This window comes from Monodon monoceros, unplaced genomic scaffold, assembly GCF_005190385.1.
Source record: "Monodon monoceros isolate NGI ecotype Baffin Bay Population unplaced genomic scaffold, NGI_Narwhal_1 Super_Scaffold_19, whole genome shotgun sequence".
NCBI lineage: Eukaryota > Metazoa > Chordata > Mammalia > Artiodactyla > Monodontidae > Monodon > Monodon monoceros.
Window position 1 is genome coordinate 13,105,869 of NW_021703775.1, and position 23,418 is coordinate 13,129,286.

Here is a 23,418-nt window from a genome sequence, read left to right on the forward strand (position 1 = left end):
TGTCTTTTGTGACTTCTACTTTTCCTGACTTTTCTGTGTCTTCTTTCCTATCTTATTTAGATTAGTATTTTTAATTCCATTTTTTCCTTTACTACTTTGGAAGCTTGCTTTTATTTCACAGCTTATCCTTACAGGTCTAACAAATTTATTTAAAAATCTAAAATTATTGGGACTTCCCTGGCAGTCCGGTGGTTAAGACTCTGTGCTTCCACTGTAGGGGGCATTAGTTCCATCTCTGGTCGGGGAACTAAGATCCCCGCATGCTGCATGGTGTGGGCAAAAAAAGAAAACAAAAACAAAACAAAACATAAAATTATTCAATATCTTTACTCCTTCCCAAAGAATGTTAGATCAAGTATGTCTTGTTTTCAGCATCTCATTGCTAATGGGAAATAAGGGAAGGCATGTGAATCCCCTTTGATCATTTTAACTCAAATGACTTCCCATTCATTTTTCATATTACTAATGTAGAAAGTTTTAGTTTTATCTTTTTAACTCTCCAAATTCAGTATTATTGTTTATTCAATAAGCTTTTACATTAACCATATGTTCACTAAATTACTTGTCATGATTTCTTCTTGTATCTAAGGCCTTCCTTCAAAGATCATTGTTATTATTTCTAAAACACATTCTTATAAATTGTTTAGTGTTAATTTGGGGATTTCTTTGTTGGTTGTTAGTTAGTTTTCCCCTGAAGATGTCTTTATTTTGCCTCATTTGGGGATGATAATTTAGCAAGGTATACAGTTACAAGTTAATAGTTTTTTGCTTGTTTTCTTTTCTAAGCACTCTGCAGATGTTCTTTCACTTTCTTTCATCTTCCATTGTGGCTATTAAGAAGGGTACTGTCAGTCTGACTGTTGTCTTCTTGTATGTAACCTATTTTTTCTCTCTGGTTATGTTTACAGTATTCTCTGTGTCTTTGATATTTTGTACTGCCACTTTAATGCATAGTTTTAAAAATTTACCTTGCCTGCTGTTTATGTACTTCTTGAGTCTTAAGACTAATATCTTTGATAAGTTGGGGAAATTCTCAGCTATTATCCTTTCAAAATCTTTTCTCTCCAATAATTTTATTTCAGTCTTTCTGAAACCTCAATTAAACATATAACGGATATCCACTTTCTAACATCCATGTTTCATCTTCTTTCCTGTCTACTCACGTCTTAGTTTATTTCCAAAGCATTTTGGATAATTCAGATCTATCTCCCTACTCACTTATTCTTTCTTTAGTAATGTGTGATCTGTTGCTTAATTCATTCACTGAGGTTTATTCAGTGACTAAGGTTTTTATTTCTGTTATTTTTTTTTACATCTAGTAATTCTTTGGTTCTTTTTCATTTTATGGTCTCTTGTTCCTTTTAAGTCCCTCTTTTATTTCTGTGAACATTTTAAGTGTAACATTTTTATTCTGCATTTGAGAATTCTAATATCTGATGTGCTTTGGACTATAATTATGATTCCTTTTAAATTTATTCTTGGCCTTAGATGTTTGTTCCCTTGTGCATTTGGTAATTCTTGTTTATCTTAATCTGTAGGAATACTACAGTGCCCGGATTTGGGGTATGTTCCTTCAAAATGAGCTTACTATGCTTCTGCCAGGTACCCGTGATGTTATCAACCAAGGAACAGTTTAAATTAATATCTAGGCTTGGGATTTCCAACAGTATGTGAGTAGTATAAATTTAAACCCACATGAGGGCAGATTTATAATTATGATCTCTTTTTACTGGCTTTTTTTCTTATTAAAAATTATTTGTTTGTTTATTTAGCTGCACCACATGGCATATGGGATCTTAGTTCCCTGAGCAGGGATCAAACCCATGCCCCCTGCAGTGGAAGCACTAAGTACTAACCACTGGACTGCCAGGGAATTCCCTAATTATGATTTCTTAAAGAAGTCGTCTACTTTTTTCATCAGAGCTGTGGCCTAAAACAAACATCTTCTTCTTGGTCCCCTTTGCTAGCAGATAGACTTTTTTTCTAGCCTGTTCTTTCACCAAGGATGAGGTCTTAATGGCTCCTGTCTTCAGGGGGTCTCAATTTTGCTTCACCATTTTACCCTGCCAAAAGCCTTGCCTCCTGTTCCTCTAACCAATCATTAAAACCAAGCAGACTATTTGATTCCATTTATGTGAAGTTCAAGAAAGGCAAAACGAATCTATAGAGATAGAAATCAGAATGATGGTTATCTTTTGGGGGTATTGACTAGAAACAGGCATGATGGAGCCTTCTAAGGTTTTGGAAATGTTTTAAATATTGATCTGCATAGTGGTTTTATAGGTTTATACATATGTAGAAATGCATCAGGTCATACACTTACTTGTGCACTTTACTGTCTACAAGCTATATCATATTCTTTTTACAGTACACAAACAGGGTTCTTGGCTTCTGTATTGGCAGATATTACTGATTTCTCTTACTTTTTTGAGAGATCAACCATGCACATAAAATAGTGCTGACTGCATGTTATCAAGACTCTCTATGTGTTTGCAGTGAGTTTTTCAGAATATCCAGTCCACCGTAATGTTGACTGTGTGAGCTGGATGCTACTCTTCCATTTCTGATACTGTGATACTGATTTTTGGAGACTTTAATAAAGTATTCCTTAAAAATTCAGCTCGATTTTTTTTTTTTTAAGTTCAGGCTTTGTCTCTGCTGTGCTGTGGAGAAATAAGAAAAGGCATGTAACCTCCCATGAGAGGAGCTTTGGTGGTGGAAATGGCGCTGTAGATGGCAGTGTGGGATGGTTGCAGTGATTACTGTGATTTCCCGGGAAAGGTACATCCTCCAAGCTAGAGTCAGTCCTCAGATATCTACTTACCCCTCCCAAGTGGAAACTGTCCCTACTTTGGGGCCACTCATGGAGGACAGAAGTTTGTTGTTGTTTTTTAAAGGATTCAGCTAACCAGTCTGCCTCCACCCTCTATCACCTTCTTCTTTAAAGTGGGGGACCCATGTGTATAAATGAGGATTGTTATAGGTTGAAATGTACCCCTTCAAAAGATATGTTGAAGTTCTAACCCCAGGAACCTCGGAACGTGATCTTATTTGGAAATAGGGTCATTGCAGATGTAACTGGTTAAGATGAGGTCATGCTGGCTTAGGATGAACCCTCAATACAATATGACTGGTGTGCTTATAAGAAGAGACACCGAGGGGAGAACATTGCTATGGCTGAATTGTGTCCTCCCCAAATTCGTTATATGTTGGAGCCCTAACCCCCAATGTGATGGTACTTGGAGATGGGTCCTCTGGGAGATGATTAGGTTTAGATGAGGTCATGAGGTGGGGACCTCATGACGGGATTAGTACTCATAAGAGGAAGCAACACTAGGGTTCTCTCTCTCTACCATGTGAGGACACAGCAAGGAGGCCAAGCCAGGAAGAGAGCTGTCACCAGGCTGGCACTTATCTTGGACTTTCAGCCGCCAGAACTGCAAGAAAATTAATTTCTGTAGTTTAAGCCACCCAGTCTATGGTATTTTGTTTTGGCACCCCAAGCTGACTAATACAAACACCACATAACAACAGGGGCAGAGACTGGAGTGATGCAGTGGCAAGTCAAGGGAAGCCAGTGATTGACGGCCGTCACCAGAACCTAGGAAAGGGCAAGGAGCAATTCTACCCAGTCTCAGAGGGAGCATTGCCCTGCTGACACCTTGATTTTGGATTTCTAGTCTCCAGAGCTGCGAGAGAATAAACTGTTTTAAACCACCTAATGTGTCATACTTTGTTATAGCAGCACTAGGAATCTAATACAAGAGTCATTGTAAGGTTGGTGGAAGAAGGTTGCAAGTGGGGAGGAGATGACCCAAGGTCTTTCTTTGCCTTATCTCAAGTCATAAACTGTGGTTAGGAGTCCCTCACACCTGAAGGTTGGTCAGAAATTAAGAAATCCACTCCAAAATTATTATATAAGGCAAGGGAGGGGATTCAATTTCCCAAAGGTCAGTTTATATCTAACATTTTCAGAGTCCATCTGTTGTATAAAACAAGGTGTATCTTGTTTTTATTAGGTCAAAATTCCTGCCAGGAATTGGGTTGTCACTTTCTTGCCCAAAGCATTTCATTTAACAGTCTACCTGGTGAATGGGGAACAGTTGTGAGCCAGGAAGCTCACTAAGGTAGGAAATCTTCCTGAAATGAGCAAGGACAATCTGGGGAATGAAGGGAAAACAGTCCTTTCTCTTTCTCATTTCAAATTTAGGGAAATACTTAAAGCATCAGGCATTGAGGCAACTTTCACGTCAAGGATATGCATCTATATGTCATATTTTTCAGGGATCTGGAGGAGAATGCATATAAAACCTATTAAAATGTGTGTGCATAAATGTCTATGTGAACATATGGCAAGGGAGTGTGATCCTGTTAAATACTTGCTGTGTTTGGCAGGAGCAAAGAGCTAGAATGCCTGCTCACTTAGTTCTTCCCACCCACTCAGATGTGAGTCTCAGCAGGTGGGAGGATCCGGTGCATGCTTCCTGAGGTCTATGTAGGAAGGACAAATTTCAGCCGCAGCCACAGCTTTGTCCAATGCCAAGGCAGTATCAGGACACGAATAGAAAGTATATGTTGCTCTAAGTGTGGAGCCTGGAAAACGCGTGGAAGATGCATAGTGCCCTTCCAGTCGCTGAGGAGCAAATGCATTGATGTGTTTTTAAGGCTCTGTCGGTAGCTTCGGGCTCCGTATTTCTGTGAGATGCCACATACCAAATCAAACTGTCCTCCGCAGTCTGTTTGGCCTCTTTGTCCTCGATGACCAACTTTAGAACAAATGCACCTTTAGGAAATGAAATGCCTGTGGCGCCAAACCTCCACCCGCTAGTAACTGGGAAGGCTCTTAGGCACATGGGGTTTCTTTTGCACTGGAAACTCTTCATCCCTCTGCTAGCTCATCCTTCAGGCCTCAGCTTATACAGGCATACCTCAGAGTTATTGTGGGTTCGGTTCCAGACTGCCACAATAAAGCAAATAATGCAAGAAAGCTTGTCACACGAGTTTTTTGGTTTTCCAGTGCATATAAAAGTTATGTTTACACTATACTGTAGTTTATTAAGCGTGCAATAGCATTATGTCTAAACAAATGTACATACAAAAATACTTTATTGCTAAAAAATGCTAACCATCTGAGCCTTCAGCAAGTTGTATTGTTTTTGCAATAGTAACATCAAAGATCACTGATCACAGGTCACCATAACAAATATACTAATAATGAAGAAGTTTGAAATATTGCTAGAATAACCAAAATGTGGCGCAGAAACATAAGGCGAGCAAATGTCATTGGAAAAATGGTGCCGACAGACTTGCTTGATGCAAGGTTGCCACAAACCTACAATTTGCAAAAAAAAAATGCAGTATCTGTGAAGCACAATAAAGCAAAATATGCTCAGGGAAGAGTCACTGAACACCATGTTCTTCCTATAGTCAGAATTTTACACATTTGTGGTAATTCACTCAATTTTATTTATCACCATTGTTTAGTACCTGTCCTTCTCATCGGATTGTATGAGGTTCTTTTTTGTCCATCGTGGTTTTCTTACAGCCTATAGAATGTCTGACACATAGTAAGCATTTAATAAATATTGTTGACTAATTGGAAGTCCAGTGACCTCCCACCTGAAAAATTTCTGCCTTATAGTTCATTCTCAAAAAAAAGAAGAGGGATATGGTGGAGGAGACTTAAAAACATTTCTACAGGTTTCTCATCTTCAGAGAGCTCCATCACACTAAAAAAAAAAATAAAAGGAAGGGAGGAAGGAAGAAAGGGAGACAATTCAATGGAAAATGGGCAAAGGATACGAAGAGGCAATTCACAGAAGAAATTCAAATAGCCAACAAATATACCAAAAGATGCTCATCTAGACTAGTAATCAGAGAAATGAAAATTTAAAACAATATTTTATACCCTCGAGTTGGCAAAAATGTAAAATATTGATTAAATTCATTGTTAGCAAGGATTTAGGGAATAGGGTGCTCTCACACACTGTCGGTAGTTCAAACTGTGCAAACTGTATGGAGGATATTGATAGTACCTTAAAAATTTAAGCTGTGTCTATATTTATTGCTAAAGGGGAAAACTGGAAACCACTTAATGTCATACAATAAGGAAATGGTTAAATAAATGTTAGTACATTCCTGCTTTGGAATCCCTTAGCTCTAGATATTAATATCAATGAAAATCTATGTAAAATTTTTTTAAAAGAAGATTGCAAAACAATATGTACGATATGCTCCCAAATAAGTAAAAATATATATAAAAAAATTCTCCAAAGGAAAGATCACAAAGAATTCACACCAACTATTTAATATTATAAGTAGTTTGAGACCTTTTTCCTTGAGGAAGTGAGTTGGAGGTTTTACTTTTTACAGTGAACATATACTGTTATTTTTTATTTTTGCGGTACGCGGGCCTCTCACTGTTGTGGCCTCTCCCGTTGAGGAGCACAGGCTCCGGACGCGCAGGCTCAGTGGCCATGGCTCACGGGCCCAGCCGCTCTGCGGCATGTGGAATCTTCCCGGGCCGGGGCATGAACCCGTGTCCTTTGCATCGGCAGGCGGACTCTCAACCACTGTGCCACCAGGGAAGCCCCTATACTGCTATTTTTTTAAAAAAGAACTTTATTGAAGTATGTTGACATAAAGTGTACATATTTAAAGTGTCCATTTTTATTGAAGTATAGTTGATTTAGAATGTGTTAGTTTCAGGTGTACAGCAAAGTGATTCAATTTTGTATGTATATATATATATATATATATATATATAAAATCTTTTTCAGATTCTTTTCCATTACTGGTTATTACAATATATTGAATACAGTTCCCTGTGCTATACAGTAGGTCCTTGCTTATCTATTTTACATTTAGTAGTTTGTTTCTGTTAATCCCAAACTCCTAATTTATCCCTCCTCCTCCTTTCCCCTTTGGGAACCAAGAATTTGTTTTCTATGTCTGTGCGTGTTTTTGTTTTGTAAACAATTTCATTTGATCATTTTTTAGAGTCAACATATAAATGATATCATATGTAATTTGTCTTTGTCTGACTTACTTCACTTAGTATGATAATCTCTAGGTCCATCCATGTTGCTACAAATGGCATTATTTCATTCTTTTTTATGGCTGAGTAATATTCCATTGTGTGTATGTGTGTACACTACATCTTCTTTATCCACTCATCTGCTGATGGACATTTAGGTTGCTTCCATGTTAAAGTGTCCAATTTTTAACACTGTAGGTGTCTGTGAAACCATCACCAGAAACAAGATAATATCCATCACCCCCCCAAATATTCCTTATGTCCCTTGGCAATCCCTCCTTCCTGCCTCTTTCAAAACCAAACCCTGTGCCCTAGCAACCACTGATCTACTTTCGTTACTATAGTTTGCATCTTCTAGAATGTTATAGAAATGAAATCATACAAAATGTACTCTTTTTTTTTTTCTGGCTTCTTTCACTCAGCATAATTGAGATTCATCCATGTTGTTGCACGTATCAAGTCTGTTCTTTTTTATTATCTACCACAATTGGTTTATCCACTCACCTGTTGATAGACATTTGGATTATTGCCAGTTCTTGGCAATTACAAATAAGGAGGCCTGTACAAGTCTTTGTAAGAACATACTCTTCTCCTCCTCTTGGATAAATAGCTAGCAGTGGAATGGCATGAGATAGATGTACGTTTATCATTTAAAGAACTTGCCAAAGTATTTTCAGAGTGTAGTACCATTTTACATTCCCACCAGAGATGGGAGTATGGGGTTGAGGCACTAAATGACTCTTCCCATCATGAGAGGAGGTAATGACAGCAGCCATCAGGTCACCGTTGTAGGTTCAATCAGAGATTGCCCAGCTAAAATGCGACTAGTCCTTTTCAGTCACAGAGTCCTCTGAGAATTTGATGAAGGTTATGGTGTATGTGGACTGCAGGAACACACACACACACACACACACGGCAGGTAGGAATTATTCACGCTGGAAGTGGCGAAGACCCGAACAGAAGCTGTGACACTTGGGATGAAAGAGGAGGGCTGGCGTTTAAAAAAAAAAAGGAAAGTTACAATTGTTGGGACTTGGTAAGAGGGGCAGGAAAGATAATGTCCAGGTTTTAGTGACTAGGTCACGGTAGTGACAACAGAGGAGAGGAGTAGGTCTGCCGGGAGGAAGAGGTCATTTCTGGCTCGCTGCATGTGAGGTGCCTACGGGACAGAAGGATAAAGATGTTAGGAAAGTGGTTGTAAAAGTATTGTACCTCGTTTGGGTAGAGATACAGACTTCTGGTGCCACAACATACAGGTTTAGGTGAGCAGGCACAGCTGTAATCACCAGGTGTAGTCAATAAACTCGCATCTTTCAGAAGAACCGCCTCTACGCCTCAGAAGAACACACCTGGGCCCACAAGTCCCCTCCCAGAAAGTGCGCAATCGCCTCAATCTTTCCGACAAAACTCCGCCGACCCAAGTCTGCGCATGAGTTCGGCGCATGCGCACCAAGGCTCCCCGGCGGCCGCTCCCTGCTCCTGGCGCCCCGACTCCTCGCCTCTCAGCGGCCCCGCCCAGGCGGCTGCCCGTGACCTGCCTGGGTGCAGGGAACGGAAAGCCGGGAGGGGTGAGACGAGTTCAGTTCGCCATGGGGCTGTTTGGAAAAACCCCAGAGAAGCCGCCCAAAGAGCTGGTAAGGGCTACGGCGGCGGCACCGGAGTGGGTGGGTTTGCGTGGGGCGTGATAGAGTTGGTAAACGACTGGACAGTCTCCCCCCAGCGGCTGGCCAGGTGCCGCTCGGCCCCCATTTCCGGGGCCTCCCACTCGACTGAGGGGCCGGAGGAAGTCTCTTAGGAAACGGCTGTAGCGAAAGAGAACCCTGGTATTCCACTCCACAAGGGAGCCGAGGGTCGGGTTAAGACTTCCTCGGCTTCGGCTCCGGGCGCGGAGGCAGCAGCGCCGGCCTCGCCTCTGGAACCCCTTCCCCGGCGCGCGTTGGTACGTCCCGCCCGGAACCTTTCCCTGGCGCAGGCCCCGCCCCCTCACTCCAGCCCGAGGACAACTGGCGTACCTCCCCTGGTTCCGTGGTACCCCGAGGACACCGTCCCCGCCGCAGGACGGTCCGGGCGTTCCCTACCCACTGCGCCGTATTGAGAGGGAGGCTCTGGATCTCTTTCCCCTGCCCTCCAACGTTTTGTTGACACCAGACGCACAATTATAGCAGGGACCCCACTCGGAAGAGTGGTACAGGAGATAACAAGTCTGCATCTGGCTTAGACTTCAGAATCTGCCTGTCAACTGCGATCACGTCGGGATACTGTGGAGCGGTTGAGTGCCCTGTGGAGCCCGTGTGCCTAAGTTTGTAATCTGGTTCCGCACACGTCAGCTTTGTCATGTAGGCAAAATCAATTTCTCTGAGCCTTAGTCTTGGGTGTCAAGTAGGAATGATAATAGTATCACTTAAGAGTTATTGAAGGTGAAAGGACGTTAAGTTTTAGCCAGCAGTGCTAGTTAGGGTAAATTTGTGTTTTTGTTTTGGGCCGCCCCAGGCTGCTCATGGGATCTCAGTTCCCAACCAGGGATCAAACTCTGGCCTTGGCAGTGAAAGTCCGGAATCCTAACCGCTAGGCTATCAGGGAACTCCCAGGGTAAATTATATATTCTACAACCTTGCTCTCATTGGCAGGCAGATTCTTAACCACTGTGACACCAGAGAAGTCCAACCTTGCTTTCAAAATGCAGACCAACAATATCAGCATCACCTGGCACCTTGTTAGAAATCTTGAGCCCTACCTGAGACCTATTGAATCATAATTTGAATTCTGACAAGATATCCAGTGATAAGTATGCACATTAAAGTTTGAGAAGAATTACAGCACCCAGTACAGACTTACACATAATGGGAAACAAACCTAAAATCTTTCATGTAATAAATAGTCTTACATGTTCAGCTCTAGCAGGCCTGTTTTAAAAACCAATGTCATGCATCATGAGGTTGTCGGCACGTAAAGTATGTGTTGATCGTATTTGTTAATGATGGGTACCAGAACAGTAGGCACTCAATAATTATTAGTTCCCTCAGGCAACTTATGCAGTTTTACTCCCTGGTAAAATAAAAATTGTGGAGCTTAAATGAGGTAAGAGTATGTGACATCACTTTTCAAACTGTATAACATTATATAGATGCACATTTTGTGGCATGTATATATTCTGAGGTGCTTGTTATTATAGAAGTGTATTTTTGACGTTAGGAAGGATTATTACCTTCAGTGTTTGGTCTTAGGTTTGCCATTCATAAAGTGAGAAGATTATGGGAAAACAGTCTCATTACTATTTAATCTGATCTCTAGTATATGTATTACTTGAATAGCACTGAGACTGCTTTTAAATGATAAATGTAATTGCTAAGAGCTCGAAGATTGTATGCTCCTCCAATAGGGTAGCCTACCTGTGAAAGTAAGTTAAAACCTGAAAATCACAGGGTTGATAAATGAGATTTTTTTTTAAATATGCCTGCCAGAGGGATATTATAAAGATGAAATAAACAGCCAAAGAATGTATCATCTAGCAAGTAAAGATATGCATTTCAAGAACAAGTCTGGATTGGGTATCACATATATAGTTACAGGAGTTCAGAGGTTGGAGTGATCACTCCCAGACTTGTGTGATTAGAAATGATTTGGGGGACTTCCCTGGTGGCACAGTGGTTAAGAATCTGCCTGCCAATGCAGGGGACACAGGTTCGAGCCCTGGTCCTGGAAGATCCCACATGCTGTGGAGCAACTAAGCCTGTGCACCACAACTACTGAGCCTGTGCTTTAGAGCTGTGAGCCACAACTACTGAACCCACGTGCCACAACTACTGAAGCCCGCGTGCCTAGAGCCTATGTTCTGCAACAAGAGAAGCCACCGCAATGAGAAGCCCGTGCACCACAACAAAGAGTAGCCCCCACTCGCCGCAACTAGAGACAGCCCACGCACAGCAACGAAGACCCAACACAGCCAAAAATAAATAAAATAAATAAATTAAAAAGAATAAAAAATAAAAAGGGGCTTCCCTGGTGGCGCAGTGGTTGAGAGTCCGCCTGCCGATGAAGGGGACACGGGTTCGTGCCCCGGTCCGGGAAGATCCCACATGCCACGGAGCGGCTGGGCCCGTGAGCCATGGCCGCTGAGCCTGTGCGTCCAGAGCCTGTGCTCCGCAACGGGAGAGGCCACAACAGTGAGAGGCCCGCATACCGCAAAAAAAAATAAAAATAAAAAAATAAAAAGAATCCGCCTGCCAATGCAGGGGACACGGGTTCAATCCTGGTCCAGGAAGATCCCCTGTGCCACAGAGCAACTAAGCCCGTGCGCCACAACTACTGAGCCTGCGAGCTACAACTACTGAGCCCACGTGCCACAACTACTGAAGCCCGCGCGCCTAGAATCCATGTTCCGCAACAAGAGAAGCCACCACAATGAGAAGCCCGTGCACTGCAGTGAAGAGTAGCCCCTGCTTGATGCAACTAGAGAAAACCTGTGCACAGCAACGAAGACCCAACGCAACCAAAAATAAATAAATAAATAAATAATTTAAAAAAATGTTAGAGTGAAGCTGTACATTTAAAAAAAAAAAAAGAAATGATTTAGCCCTCCACTATCATATTTTCCACATACCTCCTGCCTGTGAATTGTTTCTTGACTCTCGTTTTTTAAAAAAATATTTAATTTATTTGGTTGCGCCGGGTCCTGGCTGCAGCACGGGGGATCTTTGTTGTGGCATGCAGGATCTTTAGTAGCAGCATGTGGGATCTTTTTTAGTTGCAGCACATGGGATCTTAGTTGCAGCATGCATGTGGGATCTAGTTCCCTGACCAAGGATCAAACCCAGGCCCCTTGCATTGGGAGCATGGAGTCTTAGCCACTGGACCACCTGGGAAGTCCAGGTTCTTGACTCTTTAGTAGGAATTTTAGTGTTAGATTATTTACTTTAACTGGTACTGGAGATACCCTGCCCAAGATTTTCTTCAAGTTCCTCTTCATGGTACTCCAAGCTATCCTTTGAGTTCTAATTATACCTTGTTCTACTTTGTCAGAAGAGTGTCTCTGTTTGCTTTACATTCAGCTTCTACCAAGCTCTTTATACCTTGTGATTTATGAGGAAATTGTTTTGTCACCTGCCACAATTATTTAGCATTGAATTTGTAATTCCAGAAAGTGCCAATAAAGCAGGAAGGAGAAGTACTTTTTTCTCCGTAGAGCTGTGGAAGCACAGGTAAAGTATTGAGAACCAGTATATGAATAAGAAGACAAATTATGTCTGACATTTTAGTTTTAGTTTGGCATTTTTTTTGAGAGGGAGAAGGAGAAAAATTAAAAATTCAACTTTATAAAAGAAGCTAAATAATGGAAGCTTAAAAAACAAACCAAAATCCAAGATAATGTTGGCAGAGAGAGAAGAGTTAGAGGAAAAAGAGAACCGACTAAATGCTGTAGAGTCAGCTGGACAACTCTTGAATTAGGATCAATTTATAGTATGCCTTTCACTGGGGACTGGAAGATGAGGTCCCAGCACAGAATAAGCAGGGGCCAGGTGCAGCCATGCCACACCATCATCATTGTCATTTAGGCCATGGTGACAAGTCAGGTCAGGCAAGTCAGGTCACGTCACATATACATATTTATGTTATGGGTGATGACCCCAGAGCTTTGGTAAAGTGTCCAGCACAGAGTAGGTGCTAAATAAATATTGAGTGATGAATGAGTATCAGAATAAGATTAAGGTTTCAAGTCAAGTAGTTTTAAGATGAGCAGTGTTTCAAGGGATATTCCAGGGAAACATTAGCTGTATAAGGGGCTTTACAGACTAAAGTCTTTGCCCCCAGCTATCTCAGATACTTTGATGGAGACATCTTAGTGGTGAAACTTGTTCTATCTTAAAGTGTCCAACTTAAGACTGGATTGGGCCTGCTGAAGATGAGCCTTGTAATCCATTTAGAAACTGAGACCATCTTAGGATGGGAATCAAGGGGACTTGAGATTATGCTTGAAAGAGATTCTTCTCTTGGACCCGAGGTTCTGCTGGAAAATTGTGCTGTCCTCACTTAGGGACTTTGCTAATTTAGCCTTTGGGTAGAACATGTAGTCACCTTTTATGGCATCAGAATTCTGAAATCATGTAAGTAACTTATATCCATAGACAGTCATGACACATGGTTGTGGGTTGCTATCCAAAGGGGGAAGAAAATGAGAAAGGGAGATAGAGGAAAAGAGAAGGCTTCATTCACTTAGTTCATACAACAAACGTTTATTGAGATATTTTAGTGTATATTGGGTTGACATCAGGTTTGCAAAAATAAGACACTGGAGGACAACTTCAAAGGATACCAAGTTTTGGGGGAGGCTGACATGTGAAAAAATGCTTATATTTTAGGGTAAATAAGAGCAGTAATATATGTAAGTACAAGATCTATGATGTCACAGTGTGTGGGGGGAGTAACTTACTGTTCAGAGTAGGGAAGAGGACCTGGTCAGGGAGGTTATCTGGGTCTTGTCACAAGAGGCATTAGCCAGGTGGATGGATTGGTATAGAACTGGGAAAGAAGAGGCGTTCCAAACAAAATAAACTGCAGATGCAAGGTATAGAAGTGTGGAATGTAGGTTGGAGGAACCAGAAAAAAGTTTAGAATGGTTGAAGGATGAAATAAGGTTATATCTGAGTGGGATGCAATGGTAAGATGTTAAATTGGAGAGGTAGGTAGAGGGCAGATTAATGAAGGCCTATGTATCATGCCTACTAAGGATGGGGAGCATTCAGAATAGTGGTTTGGAGCAAGAATTGGAGGGAAGAGACTTCGGTATGGAGCAATTAAGTGGCCCAGATGAGAGATGATGCTGGTCTTAACTGAGAGCAAAAACGGGGATAGAAAGGATAGGAGGAGTTTTAGAAATATTTAGGATATATAGTCAGAATTTGCTTATCTGCTGGGTGTGGGATGAAAGTGCAAAGATGATTCTTAGGTTTCTGTTTAACCTCACCGCCATCAAATCCATCATCCCACTCAGTGTTGGTATCATGAACTGAAATTGAGAGAATTCTGGAAAAGAGCAGATTTTTGACAGGATGGTGATGGAGAGGAAGGAACCGCAGAGCATGGTTTTAGACAGGATTCAGGGGATCAGGGAAGACATTAGTAAAGTGTTATCCAGGAAGAATACTTTCTTTTTTACTTCGTGTCCTCAGCAAAACTGTAAGCTTCTTAAGAGCAAGGATCGCGTTTTTCTTATCATCTACTTTTCAGCATAGTGCTGAACTCCCTTAATAAGAGTAAGGTGTCTATCAAATATTTGTTTCATGAAGTAGAGATGGTGAGAGAAAATGCTTACACATTTGAAGATACCCTAATTGACCATCTTCTCTATATCCATCTGACAGTGATCAGAGTAGGCAATTTTTGACCTAAGTTCACTTATATTTGTTGTTTTTGGCTAATTTCTAGTTTTATATATGTTTTAAATCTTGAAGGATACCCAAAGTCCTTTATACAGACATCACCTTCAGGGAGAGGAGCTAGGTAGCTGGGGGTCAAAAGTGGGAGAGGAATTTACTTTTAACTAGATATCTGTTTTAGTCCATTTGGGCCGTTATAACAAAATGCCACAGACTGGGTAGCTTATACACAGTAGAAATTTATTTCTCACAGTACTGGAGGCTGAGAAGTCCAAGATCAAGGAACCCTCAGATTCAGTGTCTGATGACGACCTGATTCCTAGTTCATAGGTGACCATTTTTTCACTGTGCCCTCACATGGGCAGAAAGGGGGATCAAGCTTTCTGGAGTCTCTGTTATAAGGCACTAAACTCATTTCATGAGGGCTCTGCCATCATGACCTAATCACTTCCCAAAGGCCCCACCTCCAGATACCATCACATTGAGGACTGTTTCAACATCCCAACTGGGAGGATACAAACATTCTGTCTATAGCAGTGTGATTTGTATATCCCACCCTGATACATGGAATCAACAATTTCTCCAAGGAGTACAAATTTCTTTTAGTGGGAATGGTATTTAGAAACCAAAATTTAGGTGCTCGTGGTGCTTATTACTACTGGAGTGTTCTTGCTTCTAGGCCTTTTAATTAGAAGAAAGAAATATAGTCTTTAAAAAATTATGAAGGTGATTAGAGACTAGGCTTTTTGAGCCAGCCCTCCTGCTGAAAATAACTAGAAGAGCTAGATTAAAAGTATAACCATTTGAAATTACTGAAAACTACCAAGGTAGTGAAGAATTGCAAAATCAAGCTCTGAGAGAAGTGGGAAGCTCAATTACATGAGCCCAGTCATTTGGGACCAGTTTTTCCCCCTAAAGAGATCCTCTAATTCCTCATGCAGTGTTGAGAAACTGAGAATTTGAGGAGAGATTTTGACATCCTGTGGTTAGGGGGTTCAAAAATTGGAGTGCAGGGCACACAAAGGATGAGGGACTCATTTAAGTCCCCAAGGCTTTTGGTTAGAACTCTGAAAGGATACACCTTAGTGGTAATAGTGAGCTGGAAGTAAATCGGCCTTTGCAAAGACTGCTGTCCAGTGTCAAATCATCCCTATCCCTGATTGGATTTATTAAGCTTAATTAATAACCAGTTGTCAGTGTTCTTAGGCTAGATGTTTGCCTGAAGCAAATTAGGTCTTCTCTGGAAGAAGATAACATCATGCAGAGACACGTTCATCCTGTGGGTTTTCACATACAAAGTTCAGAATTCAAAAAAAAAGACATTGATTCATAGGAAATCTTTATGTATCCTGGATACAGGTCTTTATATATTCTGGATACCAAGGCTTTATAAATGCTTTTGTTCCCATTTATGTGGTTACAAATAGCTTCTCCAATTTTCTGAACTTTTTCCTTCCTTTAAATGGTATCTTATGATGAGTAAAAATTCTTAATTTCAGTATAGATAAGAATATCAGTCTGTTCCTTTATGCTTATTGATTTTTGTGTCTTTTTAAAGAAATCCTTTCCTAAAAAAAAAAAAAAGGAAGAAATCCTTTCCTAATCTGAAATCATAAAGGTATTCTCCTATACTGTCTTCTTAAAGTAACATAGTTTTGCGTTCTGTATTTAAGTCTTCAATCCACTTAATTAATTTCAATGAAGGATGAGAACAGGGATTCAATCATCTTGTTTTCCATTTGGCTTACCATTTGTTTCCACACTGTTTATAGAAAACACACTTTTATTTGTTTTAGTTTCCTGTGCCTAGTTGGCTTGACATGTAGTAGACTCTATGAATGAATTTGAATAAAGTATATATCTTGATAGTGTGAAATTCTCTGTAGAATTCTTATGGTTTTCACAGCATACTGTCTGATTTACAATTTGATTTTTCTTTATACTGTACTCCTTGCTTATGTTCTACTTAACCTATCAATTATAAATGCTTTTTGTTTATTACTAAAACCCTATTGGTATTAAATAAATGTTTGTTAATTTTCCATTTTATCAGTTTTCATTTTCTTGTTTATTGTAGTGATCTTTCCAGTTGTGAGACTTGTTTGAGACAGTTTCTTGAGCTCTTTGTACTGGACTGTATTTTACCCTAACAGAACATTAGATTCACCTGAAGAAATTTTAAGTACTACCTATCATTTGGGCTCTATTACTAGCCCAATTAAATTCGTATTGTTTAAATGTCCCAGGTAACTTCTGTGTGGAGTGAGGTTGAGAACTACTGATCTGGGTCATGGCTGGATAATTTTGGTTATTCCCATTTCTCTTAGGAATTTTTTCTTTCACAAAATCCCTTTCGATTTTGTAAGTTAAAGAAAAAATTTTGACCAGTTTTATGAACCTTTTTCTCTTTGACATTTAAAAACATAGATCTTTGGTGTTTCTGGTGACTGAAATTTTATGCCTCTTCTTCACAACACATATTTTATGCAGTTAAATTCAACAGATAATTATTGAGCATTTGTTTTGTGCCAGGGGCACAAGGGGTTAGTGAATAAGAAAAGGTCTTTGACCTGCTGGAGCCATACAGTCTATAATGTGTATACACATTAATATCAGTATATTAGTTATATATAATTATGTTAGTTTAATGTAATTAATGTAATGTTTACAAAAGAGAGGAGGTATAGGGTTCTGCCTAATTATACTGCAAGTGGGTTTAACTTATCCCAGGGGTCACAGAAGGCCTCCCAAAGTAACATTTAAGCTGAGACATGAAGACCAAGTTCAGAAAATATGTTCTTTATTTTTCTGACTATTGCTAACATTTGGGGAAAGCAAGATTTTCTGGTGGTCATGTGAAATTTTTCTATCAGCTAGTTACCACCTTTTATGTAGTTATTAAATTGCTCCAATTCATGCCTCAGGGTTCCAATCGTAGATATAGTTCACCAAGTATAAACAGAAAGTAGAATTTAGCATTTTGGACGTTAGTAAAATGGAGATTGAGCTTAATCAGCATTATTGGGAAGATTTGAATTTAGGGCATTTAAAAACTAGTTTCCTTCAATTGTGAGAAAAAATATCTATTTGTTATATCATCCGTTGGGCATATTTGTGTGGGTCTAATTATTCTGGTCTGTTGATCTATGTGTCTGTTCTTTGGCCAACTACTCTGTCTTGAATACTGTAGCTTTATATTAAGTCTTAAAGTTGGGTAATGGGGAATCCTCCAGCATTGTTTTTCTTCACGGTTGTCTTGGTTGCTCCAGGGCATTTTTGCCTTTCCATATAAACTTTAAAATCAGTTTGTTGATATCTACAGAATAGATTCTGGTGATTTTGATTGGGATTGCATTGAATCTACAGATGAAGTTGGGAAGAACTGATATATTAGTGTTTAGTCTTCCAATCCATGAACATGGAATATCTCTCCATTTATTTATATGTCTGTGATTTCTTTCATTAACGTTTTGTAGTTTTCTACATGTACATCCTAGATGTATTGTTAGATTTTTACCCAAGTGTTTTATTGTTTTGTTTGGTGCTATGGTAAATGTTTTTAAAATTTCGGATTCCAATTGTTTATTACTGGAATACTGGAAAGCAGTTAACTTTTGTATATTAATCTTCTGTCCTATGACCTTGCTATATTTGCTTGTTAATTCTTGGAGTTCTTGGAGATTTTTTATATCCATTCCAAAGAATCAACAACAAATATATATAAATATAAATATAAATAAATAAATATATATATATATACACACACACACATCAGTTTAATTGTTTTGTCCCAAATTTGTGTACCTCTTCTTTTTGTATTGTATTAGCTAGGACTTCATTACAGTGTTGAATAGGAGTAGAGAGAGATGATATCCTTGCCTTGTTCCTTATCTTAGGGGGAAAGCTTCTAATTTCTTGCCATTAATTATGATGTTAGCTATAGTTTGGGGTGAGGGTGGGGTTGCAGTTTTTTTTTTAATTAAATTGAGGAATTTTCCTTTTATTCAGGTTTGTGGAAAGTTTTTATTGTGAGTATAGGAGAATGGTTTTCCTGTGTCAATTCATATGATTTTTCTTATTTAGCCTATTGATGTGTGGTGGATTACGGTGACTGATTTTTGAATGTTGAACCAGCTTTGCGTACCTGGAATAAATCACACTTGGTTGTGGTTTATAATTCTTTTTATGTAATTTTACATTCAATTTGTTAACGTTTTGTTGAGGATTTTTGCATTCACGAGAGATACTGGTCTGTAGTTTTCCTTTCTTGTAATGTCTTTATCTGGTTTTGATATTAGGATAATGCTGGCCTCATAGAATGAGTTAAGAAATATTCACTCTTATATTTCCTTGAAGATTTTGTAGAGAATTGTTATCATTACTTCCTTAAATCTTTGGTAGAATTCACCAGTGAAACCATCTGGGCCTGATACTTTCTTTGTTGGGAAGTTATTAACTACCAATTCAATTGCTTTAGTAATAATAGGCCTATTCAGATAATCTACTTCTCCTTGTGTGAGTTTTAGTAGGCTTTCAAGTAATCGGTCCCTTTCATCTAATTTACCAAGTTTGTGAGCATAGAATTTTTCATAATATTCCTTTATTGTCTTTTTATTCTCCATGGAATCAATAGTGATGACCCCTTTTGCATTTCTGATATTGGTAAACTTGTCTTCTCTCTTTTTTTCTCTGTTCACCTGGCTAAAGGCTTATCTATTTTATTGATCTGTTTAAAGAGCCAGATTTTGGTTTCATTGATTTTCTATTATTATACTTTCCTCCTTTCAATTTCATTGATTCTGTAATTTTTATTGTTTCTTTTCTTTTGCTTGCTTGATGCTTAAATTGCTCTTCTTTCTTTAGTTTCCTGAGGTGGAATCTTAGATTATTGATGTTTAGCTCTCTCCTAATATATGCAGTTAATGCTATAAATTAACTTCCCAATGCTTTTGCTGCACCCTACACATTTTCATAAGTTGTATTTATTTCCACTTTAATTTAATTCAAAATAATTTTAAATTTATCTTGAGACTTTTTCTTTGACCCATGTGTTACTTAGATGTGTGTTGTTTAATCTCCAAAATTTGGGGATTTTCCAGCTACTTTTCTGTTACTGATTTCTAACTTCATTCCATTGTGATCTCACAACACACTTTGTATGATTTCTATTTTTTAAAAATTTGTTAGAGTGTGTGTGTTATGGCCCAGAAAGTGGTCTGTCTTGAGGAGTGTTTCCATGTGAGCTTGAGAAGTCTATGTGTTCTGTTGTTGGACAGAGTATTCTATAAATGTTAATTAGATCAAGTTGACTGATAGTTCCGTTCAGGTCAGCTATATCCTTACTGATTTTCTCTCTGTTCCATTTGTTCCAAACCTCAAGGGAGGTTTTGAATTCTCCAGCTATAACATGGATTTGTCCATTTCCCCTTTCAGGTCTATGAATTTTTGCCTCATATATTTTGATGCTCTGTTTTTAGGTGCATGCACACTAAGGATTGTTTTGTTTTCTTACTGAATCCTTAGTTAATGCCTCTGTTGCTCTGATAAGTTTTTTTGTACTGAAGTCTGCTTTGTCTTAATACAGCCACCCTCCTTTTCTTCCTTCCTTTCTTTCTCCCACACTCCCTCTCTTTCTTTTTTCTTTCTTTACTTCATTTTCATTGATATGAAATTTACATAACATAAAATGAACCATTTTACCCTGAACAATTCAGTGGCATTTGGTACATTCATAACATGCAACCACCACCTCTATCTATTTCCAAAACATTTTCATCACTCTAAAATAAAGCCCTGTACCCTCTAAGCAGTTACTGCCTATTCTAATCTCCCTCCAGCATCTGGTGACTACCAATCTGTTTTCTATTCTAATTTCTTATAAGTGGAATCATACAATATATGGGCCTTTTATGTCTGGCTTCTTTCATTTACTACAGTGTTTTCAAGGTTCATCCATGATGTAGCTAGTACTTACTTCCTTTTTATGGCTGAATGATATTTCATTGCATACATATCTCACAACTCATGCATTCATCCAGTGATAGACATTTGAGTTGTTTCAACCTTTTGACTGTTGTGAATAGTGCTGTTATGAACATTCTCATATGAATATTTTTTGAGTACCTATTTTCAATTCTTTTGGGTATATACCTAGGAGTAGAATTTATTTACCTTTTTGAGGAACTCCGTAACTGTTTTTCACAGTGGCTTCACCATTTTACCTTCCCACCAGCAATGTACAAGTGTTCCTATTTCTCTCCTTGCTAACACTTATATTTTTGATTATAACCAATTCTGTTATTATAGTCAGTATGCTCTATGTGAAGTGGTATCTTGTGGTTTTTATTTACATTCCCTTAATGACAAATGAGGTTGAATATCTTTTCATGTGATTTTTGGCCATTTGTATATCTCCTTCAGAGAAATGCCTGTTTATGCCCTTTGCCTGTTTTTTAATTGGGTTGTCTTTTTGTTATTGAGTTGTATGAATTCTTTATATATTTTGTTAGAAGACCCTTATCAGGTATATAATTTGCAAATATTTTCTCCCATTCTATAGGTGATCTTATTATTTTTCTGATAATATTCTTTGATGCACAGTTTTTAATTTTGATGAAGTTCAATATACATTTTTTTTTGCCGTACATGGGCCTCTCACTGTTGTGGGCTCTCCCGTTGTGGAGCACAGGCTCCGGACGCACAGGCCCAGCGGCCATGGCTCACGGGCCCAGCCGCTCCGCGGCATGTGGGATCTTCCCAGACCGGGATACGAACCCGTGTCCCCTGCATCAGCAGGCGGACTCTCAATCACTGCACCACCAGGCAAGCCCTCTTTTTTTTTTTTGCTCATGCTTTTGGGAGGTTTCTAATACAAATCTAAAGTTATGATGATTTATCCCTGTATTTTCTTCTGAGTTTTATAGTTTTAGCTCCTATATCTAGGTCTTTGACTAATGTAGAGTTAATTTCTATATACTGTGTGAGATAGGAGAGAGCTTGCTTTTGATTAGTGTTTGCTCCTTCCTTTTACTTTTAATGTTAGTCTTTATATTTACTTTTAACCTTAGTCTTGTAGGCAATGTATAGTTGACTCTTTCTTTCTTTCTCTCTTTCTCTCTCTCTCACTTTCTTGCTTTCCCCTGTCCAGTTTTCACTGAACCTTTCATATGATTTATTTAATCTCATCTATTAGCATATCAGTTATGTGTTTTTAAAAAGTTTTTAGTGATTGTCCCAGATTTTGAAATATACATTTGTAATTACATTAACTTCAAATGCCATTATACTGTTTCACATGTAATGCAGATACCTTTTAACAGTGTATTCTGTCCATTATGATATTGCTCTCATTCATTTCAGTTATCCATATTCTATCTTCACCCAATATACTGTCACTATTATTACTTTAAGAATAGGAAATTCCCTGGCGGTCCAGTGGTTAGGACTCAGTGCTTTCACTTCTGGGGCATGGGTTCAATCCCTGGTCGGGGAACTAATAGCCGCAAGCCATGCCACACCCCCCCCCCCAAAAAAAGTTAAGAATAAGAAAAAAGATTTTTTCTTCATTTATTCTTTCCCTAATATCCTTTCTTTATATATGTCCCAGTTTCTGACCTGTATAATTTTGCTTCTCCCTGAAGAACTTTTAAAAAACATTTCTGGTAATCTAGATCTGCTGTGATGAATTCCTTCAATTTTTGTTTGTCTGATAAAATCTTTACTTCTCCTCTTTTGAAAGATAATTTTGCTGGATGTAGAATTCTAAGTTGGTGATTTTTTCTCCAACACTTTATCTCACTCCACTCTCTTCTTGCTTCCATAGTTTCTAACAAGGAGTCTTTTGTAATTCTTATCTTTGTTCCCCTGTAGGTGAGGTATGTTTTTTCTCTTTCAAAATTTTCTCTTTGCTCTCATGTTCCCCATTTTGAAATGAGATAACTAGTTGTCATTTTTTGGATTCTTATCCTACTTTGTCTTCTCTTTGCTTCCTTTATCCATGGTTTGGAGTCTGTCATTAATTTTGGAAAGTTCTCAGCTATTATTATTTCATATTTTTTCTGTACTGTTTTCTCTTTTTTTCTCCTTCTGGTATTCAGTTATGTGTATGTTACATCTTTTGAAATTGTCCACTGTTCTTAGATATCCTCTTCTGTTTGTTTTCATTCTTTTTCCTATTGCATTTCAGTTTTGCAAGTTTCTATTCAGTGGTTCAGATTCACTGATCTATTCTTTGTCTATGTCTTATGTACTGATGAACTCGTCAAATGCAGTCTTCATTTCTGTTATAATATTAACTTATTTTATAGTTCTAGCATTTCCTTTTGATCCTTAATGGTTCCATCTTTGTGCTTACATTACCTGTCTCTTCTTGGGTAATGTTTACTTTTCCCACAAGAGCCAGAAAATGTCAATATCTATGTCATATTTAAGTCTGGTTCTGATGCTTACTTTGTCTCTTCAGACTATGGTTTTTCTTGTCTTTTAGAATGCTTTGTAATTTTTTGTTGAAAACGACATGATGTGTGGGGTAATAGGAAATGAGGTAAATAGGTCTTCAGTATGAGGTTTTATGGTGATCAGGCTAGGGGTTTGGCTATGTTAATGTTTGCTGTGGCTATAGGTGCCAGAGGCTTAAAGTTCCTCTACTGTCCTTGTTTTTATTTCTCTTGTTATCTTGGGCATCTACAAAAACTCCTCTTTAGATAGGGCATGCATCTTGCGTCTCTTTTATCTCTAATGCATTGTTATACTGGAGCCCTATTGGTGGGGTGGTAAGGTGTGGGGGACTGGGAGCATTCTGTAATCTTATTAAAACTCAGTGTTGTAGTGACCTGTGTCCCTGGATGTGGCGTTCACAAGTGTTTCTTAGCTTCCTGCCCACTCCCAGTGACATAGGAAGACTAGGAGAAAGCAGACAATGTCAGATAAACGCCCTTCTCCAGGGTGAGATAAGGCTCTAGTAAGGTTTGTTTTACTGGAGAAAGGCCTTTTTTATGAAGAACAACACTG

General features: G+C 38.9%; 1 protein-coding gene across 1 annotated transcript in view; it reads left to right on the forward strand.

Annotated features, from left to right (window-relative positions):
• The first annotated feature begins 8,500 nt into the window (after positions 1-8,500).
• The window catches only part of CHMP3 (charged multivesicular body protein 3), an 84,132-nt gene continuing 69,214 nt past the window's right edge, over positions 8,501-23,418 (forward strand). The window contains exon 1 of the mRNA XM_029231824.1: positions 8,501-8,670. Coding sequence (XP_029087657.1) covers positions 8,626-8,670 — 45 coding nt within the window. The 5' untranslated portion in view covers positions 8,501-8,625. The remainder of the gene's footprint in view (positions 8,671-23,418) is intronic.